The following is a 12,073-nucleotide window of genomic DNA, read 5'->3' on the forward strand; positions in this document are numbered from 1 at the left end:
TATAGTATTACTGATGTACCAACCAGTCTCTATCACCCCTCAGATACTATAGTATTACTGATGTACCAACCAGTCTCTATCACCCCTCAGATACTATAGTATTACTGATGTACCAACCAGTCTCTATCACCCCTCAGATACTATAGTATTACTGATGTACAACCAGTCTCTATCACCCCTCAGATACTATAGTATTACTGATGTACCAACCAGTCTCTATCACCCCTCAGATACTATAGTATTACTACAACCAGTCTCTATCACCCCTCAGATACTATAGTATTACTACAACCAGTCTCTATCACCCCTCAGATACTATAGTATTACTGATGTACCAACCAGTCTCTATCACCCCTCAGATACTATAGTATTACTGATGTACCAACCAGTCTCTATCACCCCTCAGATACTATAGTAGTCTCTATCACTGATGTATGTACCAACCAGTCTCTATCACCCCTCAGATACTATAGTATTACTGATGTACCAACCAGTCTCTATCACCCCTCAGATACTATAGTATTACTGATGTACCAACCAGTCTCTATCACCCCTCAGATACTATAGTATTACTGATGTACCAACCAGTCTCTATCACCCCTCAGATACTATAGTATTACTACAACCAGTCTCTATCACCCCTCAGATACTATAGTATTACTACAACCAGTCTCTATCACCCCTCAGATACTATAGTATTACTACAACCAGTCTCTATCACCCCTCAGATACTATAGTATTACTACAACCAGTCTCTATCACCCCTCAGATACTATAGTATTACTGATGTACCAACCAGTCTCTATCACCCCTCAGATACTATAGTATGACTGATGTACCAACCAGTCTCTATCACCCTCAGATACTATAGTATTACTGATGTACCAACCAGTCTCTATCACCCCTCAGATACTATAGTATGACTGATGTACCAACCAGTCTCTATCACCCCTCAGATACTATAGTATTACTGATGTAACAACCAGTCTCTATCACCCCTCAGATACTATAGTATTACTGATGTACCAACCAGTCTCTATCACCCCTCAGATACTATAGTATTACTACAACCAGTCTCTATCACCCCTCAGATACTATAGTATTACTGATGTACCAACCAGTCTCTATCACCCCTCAGATACTATAGTATTACTGATCAGATACTATAGTATTACAACCAGTCTCTATCACCCCTCAGATACTATAGTATTACTGATGTACAACCAGTCTCTATCACCCCTCAGATACTATAGTATTACTACCAACCAGTCTCTATCACCCCTCAGATACTATAGTATTACTGATGTACCACCCAGTCTCTATCACCCCTCAGATACTATAGTATTACTGATGTACCAACCAGTCTCTATCACCCCTCAGATACTATAGTATTACTGATGTACCAACCAGTCTCTATCACCCCTCAGATACTATAGTATGACTGATGTACCAACCAGTCTCTATCACCCCTCAGATACTATAGTATTACTGATGTAACAACCAGTCTCTATCACCCCTCAGATACTATAGTATTACTGATGTACCAACCAGTCTCTATCACCCCTCAGATACTATAGTATTACTGATGTACCAACCAGTCTCTATCACCCCTCAGATACTATAGTATTACTACAACCAGTCTCTATCACCCCTCAGATACTATAGTATTACTACAACCAGTCTCTATCACCCCTCAGATACTATAGTATTACTGATGTACCAACCAGTCTCTATCACCCCTCAGATACTATAGTATTACTGATGTACCAACCAGTCTCTATCACCCCTCAGATACTATAGTATTACTGATGTACCAACCAGTCTCTATCACCCCTCAGATACTATAGTACTGATGTACCAACCAGTCTCTATCACCCCTCAGAGTCTCTATCACCCCTCAGATACTATGACTGATGTACCAACCAGTCTCTATCACCCCTCAGATACTATAGTATTACTGATGTAACAACCAGTCTCTATCACCCCTCAGATACTATAGTATTACTGATGTACCAACCAGTCTCTATCACCCCTCAGATACTATAGTATTACTACAACCAGTCTCTATCACCCCTCAGATACTATAGTATTACTGATGTACCAACCAGTCTCTATCACCCCTCAGATACTATAGTATTACTGATGTACCAACCAGTCTCTATCACCCCTCAGATACTATAGTATTACTGATGTACCAACCAGTCTCTATCACCCCTCAGATACTATAGTATTACTGATGTACCAACCAGTCTCTATCACCCCTCAGATACTATAGTATTACTGATGTACCAACCAGTCTCTATCACCCCTCAGATACTATAGTATTACTGATGTAACAACCAGTCTCTATCACCCCTCAGATACTATAGTATTACTGATGTACAACCAGTCTCTATCACCCCTCAGATACTATAGTATTACTACAACCAGTCTCTATCACCCCTCAGATACTATAGTATTACTGATGTACCAACCAGTCTCTATCACCCCTCAGATACTATAGTATTACTGATGTACCAACCAGTCTCTATCACCCCTCAGATACTATAGTATTACAGTCTCTGATGTACCAACCAGTCTCTATCACCCCTCAGATACTATAGTATTACTGATGTACCAACCAGTCTCTATCACCCCTCAGATACTATAGTATTACTGATGTACCAACCAGTCTCTATCACCCCTCAGATACTATAGTATTACTGATGTACAACCAGTCTCTATCACCCCTCAGATACTATAGTATTACTACAACCAGTCTCTATCACCCCTCAGATACTATAGTATTACTGATGTACCAACCAGTCTCTATCACCCCTCAGATACTATAGTATTACTGATGTACCAACCAGTCTCTATCACCCCTCAGATACTATAGTATTACTACAACCAGTCTCTATCACCCCTCAGATACTATAGTATTACTACAACCAGTCTCTATCACCCCTCAGATACTATAGTACCCTGATACTATACTACAACCAGTCTCTATCACCCCTCAGATACTATAGTATTACTGATGTACCAACCAGTCTCTATCACCCCTCAGATACTATAGTATTACTGATGTACCAACCAGTCTCTATCACCCCTCAGATACTATAGTATTACTGATGTACCAACCAGTCTCTATCACCCCTCAGATACTATAGTATTACTGATGTACCAACCAGTCTCTATCACCCCTCAGATACTATAGTATTACTGATGTACCAACCAGTCTCTATCACCCCTCAGATACTATAGTATTACTACAACCAGTCTCTATCACCCCTCAGATACTATAGTATTACTGATGTACAACCAGTCTCTATCACCCCTCAGATACTATAGTATTACTACAACCAGTCTCTATCACCCCTCAGATACTATAGTATTACTACAACCAGTCTCTATCACCCCTCAGATACTATAGTATTACTGATGTACCAACCAGTCTCTATCACCCCTCAGATACTATAGTATTACTGATGTACCAACCAGTCTCTATCACCCCTCAGATACTATAGTATTACTGATGTACCAACCAGTCTCTATCACCCCTCAGATACTATAGTATTACTGATGTAACAACCAGTCTCTATCACCCCTCAGATACTATAGTATTACTGATGTACCAACCAGTCTCTATCACCCCTCAGATACTATAGTATTACTGATGTACAACCAGTCTCTATCACCCCTCAGATACTATAGTATTACTACAACCAGTCTCTATCACCCCTCAGATACTATAGTATTACTGATGTACAACCAGTCTCTATCACCCCTCAGATACTATAGTATTACTGATGTACCAACCAGTCTCTATCACCCCTCAGATACTATAGTATTACTACAACCAGTCTCTATCACCCCTCAGATACTATAGTATTACTACAACCAGTCTCTATCACCCCTCAGATACTATAGTAGTCTCTATACAGATGATGTACTACAACCAGTCTCTATCACCCCTCAGATACTATAGTATTACTGATGTACCAACCAGTCTCTATCACCCCTCAGATACTATAGTATTACTGATGTAACAACCAGTCTCTATCACCCCTCAGATACTATAGTATTACTACAACCAGTCTCTATCACCCCTCAGATACTATAGTATTACTGATGTACAACCAGTCTCTATCACCCCTCAGATACTATAGTATTACTGATGTACCACCCAGTCTCTATCACCCCTCAGATACTATAGTATTACTGATGTAACAACCAGTCTCTATCACCCCTCAGATACTATAGTATTACTACAACCAGTCTCTATCACCCCTCAGATACTATAGTATTACTACAACCAGTCTCTATCACCCCTCAGATACTATAGTATTACTACAACCAGTCTATATCACCACTCAGATACTATAGTATTACTACAACCAGTCTCTATCACCCCTCAGATACTATAGTATTACTGATGTACCAACCAGTCTCTCTCACCCCTCAGATACTATAGTATTACTACAACCAGTCTCTCTCACCCCTCAGATACTATAGTATTACTGATGTACCAACCAGTCTCTATCCCCCCTCAGATACTATAGTATTACTACAACCAGTCTCAATCACCCCTCAGATACTATAGTATTACTACAACCAGTCTCTATCACCCCTCAGATACTATAGTATTACTACAACCAGTCTCTATCACCCCTCAGATACTATAATATTACTACAACCAGTCTCTATCACCCCTCAGGTACTATAGTATTACTGATGTACCACCAGGTCTCTATCACCCCTCAGATACTATAGTATTACTACAACCAGTCTCTATCACCCCTCAGATACTTTAGTGTTACTACAACCAGTCTCTATCACCCCTCAGATACTATAGTATTACTGATGTACCAACCAGTCTCTATCACCCCTCAGATACTATAGTATTACTACAACCAGTCTCTATCACCCCTCAGATACTATAGTATTACTGATGTAACAACCAGTCTCTATCACCCCTAAGATACTATAGTATTACTACAACCAGTCTCTATCACCCCTCAGATACTATAGTATTACTACAACCAGTCTCTATCACCCCTCAGATACTATAGTATTACTGATGTACCAACCAGTCTCTATCACCCCTCAGATACTATAGTATTACTACAACCAGTCTCTATCACCCCTCAGATACTATAGTATTACTGATGTACCACCCAGTCTCTGTCACCCCTCAGATACTATAGTTTTACTGATGTAACAACCAGTCTCTATCACCCCTCAGATACTATAGTATTACTGATGTACCAACCAGTCTCTATCACCCCTCAGATACTATAGTATTACTACAACCAGTCTCTATCCCCCCTCAGATACTATAGTATTACTACAACCAGTCTCTATCACCCCTCAGATACTATAGTATTACTACAACCAGTCTCTATCACCCCTCGGGTACTATAGTATTACTGATGTACCACCAGGTCTCTATCACCCCTCAGATACTATAGTATTACTACAACCAGTCTCTATCACCCCTAAGATACTATAGTATTACTACAACCAGTCTCTATCACCCCTCAGATACTATAGTGTTACTACAACCAGTCTCTATCACCCCTCAGATACTATAGTATTACTGATGTACCAACCAGTCTCTATCACCCCTCAGATACTATAGTATTACTGATGTAACAACCAGTCTCTATCACCCCTAAGATACTATAGTATTACTACAACCAGTCTCTATCACCCCTCAGATACTATAGTATTACTACAACCAGTCTCTATCACCCCTCAGATACTATAGTATTACTGATGTACCACCCAGTCTCTATCACCCCTCAGATACTATAGTATTACTGATGTAACAACCAGTCTCTATCACCCCTCAGATACTATAGTATTACTGATGTACCAACCAGTCTCTATCACCCCTCAGATACTATAGTATTACTACAACCAGTCTCTATCACCCCTCAGATACTATAGTATTACTACAACCAGTCTCTATCACCCCTCAGATACTATAGTATTACTACAACCAGTCTCTATCACCCCTCAGATACTATAGTATTACTGATGTACCAACCAGTCTCTATCACCCCTCAGATACTATAGTATGACTGATGTACCAACCAGTCTCTATCACCCCTCAGATACTATAGTATTACTGATGTACCAACCAGTCTCTATCACCCCTCAGATACTATAGTATGACTGATGTACCAACCAGTCTCTATCACCCCTCAGATACTATAGTATTACTGATGTAACAACCAGTCTCTATCACCCCTCAGATACTATAGTATTACTGATGTACCAACCAGTCTCTATCACCCCTCAGATACTATAGTATTACTACAACCAGTCTCTATCACCCCTCAGATACTATAGTATTACTACAACCAGTCTCTATCACCCCTCAGATACTATAGTATTACTACAACCAGTCTCTATCACCCCTCAGATACTATAGTATTACTGATGTACCAACCAGTCTCTATCACCCCTCAGATACTATAGTATGACTGATGTACCAACCAGTCTCTATCACCCCTCAGATACTATAGTATTACTGATGTACCAACCAGTCTCTATCACCCCTCAGATACTATAGTATGACTGATGTACCAACCAGTCTCTATCACCCCTCAGATACTATAGTATTACTGATGTACCAACCAGTCTCTATCACCCCTCAGATACTATAGTATTACTGATGTAACAACCAGTCTCTATCACCCCTCAGATACTATAGTATTACTGATGTAACAACCAGTCTCTATCACCCCTAAGATACTATAGTGTTACTACAACCAGTCTCTATCACCCCTCAGATACTATAGTATTACTGATGTACCAACCAGTCTCTATCACCCCTCAGATACTATAGTATGACTGATGTACCAACCAGTCTCTATCACCCCTCAGATACTATAGTATTACTGATGTAACAACCAGTCTCTATCACCCCTCAGATACTATAGTATTACTACAACCAGTCTCTATCACCCCTCAGATACTATAGTATTACTGATGTACCAACCAGTCTCTATCACCCCTCAGATACTATAGTATTACTACAACCAGTCTCTATCACCCCTCAGATACTATAGTATTACTGATGTACCAACCAGTCTCTATCACCCCTCAGATACTATAGTATTACTACAACCAGTCTCTATCACCCCTCAGATACTATAGTATTACTACAACAAGTCTCTATCACCCCTCAGATACTATAGTATTACTACAACCAGTCTCTATCACCCCTCAGATACTATAGTATTACTACAACCAGTCTCTATCACCCCTCAGATACTATAGTATTACTGATGTACCAACCAGTCTCTATCACCCCTCAGATACTATAGTATGACTGATGTACCAACCAGTCTCTATCACCCCTCAGATACTATAGTATTACTGATGTACCAACCAGTCTCTATCACCCCTCAGATACTATAGTATTACTGATGTAACAACCAGTCTCTATCACCCCTCAGATACTATAGTATTACTGATGTACCAACCAGTCACTATCACCCCTCAGATACTATAGTATTACTACAACCAGTCTCTATCACCCCTCAGATACTATAGTATTACTGATGTACCAACCAGTCTCTATCACCCCTCAGATACTATAGTATTACTGATGTACCAACCAGTCTCTATCACCCCTCAGATACTATAGTATTACTACAACCAGTCTCTATCACCCCTCAGATACTATAGTATTACTACAACCAGTCTCTATCACCCCTCAGATACTATAGTATTACTGATGTACCACCCAGTCTCTATCACCCCTCAGATACTATAGTATTACTGATGTAACAACAAGTCTCTATCACCCCTCAGATACTATAGTATTACTACAACCAGTCTCTATCACCCCTCAGATACTATAGTATTACTACAACCAGTCTCTATCACCCCTCAGATACTATAGTATTACTGATGTACCACCCAGTCTCTATCACCCCTCAGATACTATAGTATTACTGATGTAACAACCAGTCTCTATCACCCCTCAGATACTATAGTATTACTGATGTACCAACCAGTCTCTATCACCCCTCAGATACTATAGTATTACTGATGTACCAACCAGTCTCTATCACCCCTCAGATACTATAGTATTACTACAACCAGTCTCTATCACCCCTCAGATACTATAGTATTACTACAACCAGTCTCTCTCACCCCTCAGATACTATAGTATTACTGATGTACCAACCAGTCTCTATCACCCCTCAGATACTATAGTATTACTGATGTACCACCCAGTCTCTATCACCCCTCAGATACTATAGTATTACTACAACCAGTCTCTATCACCCCTCAGATACTATAGTATGACTGATGTAACAACCAGTCTCTATCACCCCTCAGATACTATAGTATTACTGATGTACCACCCAGTCTCTATCCCCCCTCAGATACTATAGTATTACTGATGTAACAACCAGTTTTTTGTGTTTAAAACTCTGTCTTTCTATGTTGTGTGTTTCCCTCAGAATACGGTGGATAAGCTGATCAAGAAGACGAACCTGGCTCTGGTGGTGGGCACCAACTCCTGGAGACAACAGTTCATGGAGGCCATCACAGTCAGTGCAGGTAAACACCAGCTCCTGCACCGCACACACCACACTCTAGGGGGCGCCATTTAGTGGTCAGATAACTCAAAGGAAGATGGTAAAATACTAGCCTGGTTAACTGTTTTGCTAACATTCCACTGTTTGCCACACGTCATGAAAAGGTCTGGAATGTTAGCACAAACAGGGACCAGGCTAGGTAAATACAAGGGGCGGCAGGGTAGCCTAGTTATTAGAGCGTTGGACTAGTAACCTAAAGGTTGCTAGATCAAATCCCTGAGCTGACAAGGTAAAAATCTGTCGTTCTGCCCCCTGAACAAGGCAGTTAACCCACTGTTCCCCTGAACAAGGCAGTTAACCCACTGTTCCCCTGAACAAGGCAGTTAACCCACTGTTCCCCTGAACAAGGCAGTTAACCCACTGTTCCCCTGAACAAGGCAGTTAACCCACTGTTCCCCTGAACAAGGCAGTTAACCCACTGTTCCCCTGAACAAGGCAGTTAACCCACTGTTCCCCTGAACAAGGCAGTTAACCCACTGTTCCCCTGAACAAGGCAGTTAACCCACTGTTCCTAGGCCGTCATTGAAAATAAGAATTTGTTCTTAACTGACCTGCCTAGTTAAATAAAGTTTTTTTTTAACTATATTTTTTTAAAATACAGTGACATAAAAAGCGTGGATCTTTTGTTAATCGTCCTCGTAATCAGTCATAATTGTTAGATTTGACAAAATCAGAAACTACTACGTGTGTTGTTTTTTTTGTTTAGTTTTGTTTAGTTTTGCGTTTATAAAAGAGACAAGACAGGTTGGATATGTTTTCTGTATTCGGGCCATCTTCCCACTCACAGAAACATTGTTGTTTTGTCACCTTGTCTGAGTGACTTTGAGTCTGACTATAGGATCTTTGTTGTGTGAAGATCTACCAATCAGCCCTGTCGACGGTCCTAGACAGACTGTCTGAAACCATGTCACCCATTTCTGCTGTAGGCAGAACTTCTCCAGCTTCTACGGAGCAACATGAAGTGATACTCTGGCTGTTTCTCAATGCTTCTTTCCTCGACCTCCTTCTCAAAACACATTGGAGGGAAACATCTCCATCCCCTCAGATCCTGCCCTTCATTTTGAGAAGGAGGAAAGAGGATATGAGGAATCAAATCAAGGAAAGATGAACTGAGAAAGAAGTCCAGTTTCCTCACACACACACACACACACACACTACACAAACACACACTACACACACACACTACACACACACACACTACACACACACACACACACACCCCACACACAAACACACACACACACAATCCTCTCTACATCTCTGTAGATAATTTTTCTCCACACAGTAAAATCATGGAAGGCCCTCACTCTGCTCAGTAAACTCCTGGAAGGCCCTCACTCTGCTCAGTAAACGGGAAGGCCCTCACTCTGCTCAGTAAACTGGAAGGCCCTCACTCTGCTCAGTGAACTGGAAGAACCTCACTCTGCTCAGTGAACTGGAAGGCCCTCACTCTGCTCAGTAAACTGGAAGGCCCTCACTCTGCTCAGTAAACTGGAAGGCCCTCACTCTGCTCAGTGAACTGGAAGGCCCTCACTCTGCTCAGTAAACTGGAAGGCCCTCACTCTGCTCAGTAAACTGGAAGGCCCTCACTCTGCTCAGTGAACTGGAAGGCTCTCACTCTGCTCAGTGAACTGGAAGGCCCTCACTCTGCTCAGTAAACGGGAAGGCCCTCACTCTGCTCAGTAAACTGGAAGGCCCTCACTCTGCTCAGTGAACTGGAAGGCCCTCACTCTGCTCAGTGAACTGGAAGGCCCTCACTCTGCTCAGTGAACTGGAAGGCCCTCACTCTGCTCAGTAAACTGGAAGGCCCTCACTCTGCTCAGTGAACTGGAAGGCCCTCACTCTGCTCAGTGAACTGGAAGGCCCTCACTCTGCTCAGTAAACTGGAAGGCCCTCACTCTGCTCAGTAAACTGGAAGGCCCTCACTCTGCTCAGTGAACTGGAAGGCCCTCACTCTGCTCAGTGAACTGGAAGGCCCTCACTCTGCTCAGAACTGGAAACTGCCCTCACTCTGCTCAGTAAACTGGAAGGCCCTCACTCTGCTCAGTAAACTGGAAGGCCCTCACTCTGCTCAGTAAACTGGAAGGCCCTCACTCTGCTCAGTGAACTGGAAGGCCCTCACTCTGCTCAGTAAACTGGAAGGCCCTCACTCTGCTCAGTAAACTGGAAGGCCCTCACTCTGCTCAGTAAACTGGAAGGCCCTCACTCTGCTCAGTAAACTGGAAGGCCCTCACTCTGCTCAGTGAACTGGAAGGCCCTCACTCTGCTCAGTGAACTGGAAGGCCCTCACTCTGCTCAGTAAACTGGAAGGCCCTCACTCTGCTCAGTAAACTGGAAGGCCCTCACTCTGCTCAGTGAACTGGAAGGCTCTCACTCTGCTCAGTGAACTGGAAGGCCCTCACTCTGCTCAGTAAACGGGAAGGCCCTCACTCTGCTCAGTAAACTGGAAGGCCCTCACTCTGCTCAGTGAACTGGAAGGTCCTCACTCTGCTCAGTGAACTGGAAGGCCCTCACTCTGCTCAGTGAACTGGAAGGCCCTCACTCTGCTCAGTGAACTGGAAGGCCCTCACTCTGCTCAGTAAACTGGAAGGCCCTCACTCTGCTCAGTGAACTGGAAGGCCCTCACTCTGCTCAGTGAACTGGAAGGCCCTCACTCTGCTCAGTAAACTGGAAGGCCCTCACTCTGCTCAGTAAACTGGAAGGCCCTCACTCTGCTCAGTAAACTGGAAGGCCCTCACTCTGCTCAGTAAACTGGAAGGCCCTCACTCTGCTCAGTAAACTGGAAGGCCCTCACTCTGCTCAGTAAACTGGAAGGCCCTCACTCTGCTCAGTGAACTGGAAGGCCCTCACTCTGCTCAGTGAACTGGAAGGCCCTCACTCTGCTCAGTAAACTGGAAGGCCCTCACTCTGCTCAGTAAACTGGAAGGCCCTCACTCTGCTCAGTGAACTGGAAGGCCCTCACTCTGCTCAGTAAACTGGAAGGCCCTCACTCTGCTCAGTGAACTGGAAGGCCCTCACTCTGCTCAGTGAACTGGAAGGCCCTCACTCTGCTCAGTAAACTGGAAGGCCCTCACTCTGCTCAGTGAACTGGAAGGCCCTCACTCTGCTCAGTGAACAGTCAGAACTGGAAGGCCCTCACTCTGCTCAGTAAACTGGAAGGCCCTCACTCTGCTCAGTAAACTGGAAGGCCCTCACTCTGCTCAGTGAACTGGAAGGCCCTCACTCTGCTCAGTAAACTGGAAGGCCCTCACTCTGCTCAGTAAACTGGAAGGCCCTCACTCTGCTCAGTAAACTGGAAGGCCCTCACTCTGCTCAGTAAACTGGAAGGCCCTCACTCTGCTCAGTGAACTGGAAGGCCCTCACTCTGCTCAGTGAACTGGAAGGCCCTCACTCTGCTCAGGAAACTGGAAGGCCCTCACTCTGCTCAGTAAACGGGAAGGCCCTCACTCTGCTCAGTAAACTGGAAG

The 12,073-nt window shown here is 43.2% G+C and overlaps 1 protein-coding gene across 1 annotated transcript in view; it reads left to right on the forward strand.

Annotated features, from left to right (window-relative positions):
• Nucleotides 1-12,073, forward strand: part of LOC135561931 (sodium/calcium exchanger 3-like) — a 213,239-nt gene that overhangs the window by 186,112 nt on the left and 15,054 nt on the right. The window contains exon 5 of the mRNA XM_065004397.1: nucleotides 8,469-8,568. Within this exon, the coding sequence (XP_064860469.1) occupies nucleotides 8,469-8,568 (100 nt within the window). The remainder of the gene's footprint in view (nucleotides 1-8,468; nucleotides 8,569-12,073) is intronic.

This window comes from Oncorhynchus nerka, linkage group LG18 (assembly GCF_034236695.1).
Source record: "Oncorhynchus nerka isolate Pitt River linkage group LG18, Oner_Uvic_2.0, whole genome shotgun sequence".
Lineage (NCBI taxonomy): Eukaryota > Metazoa > Chordata > Actinopteri > Salmoniformes > Salmonidae > Oncorhynchus > Oncorhynchus nerka.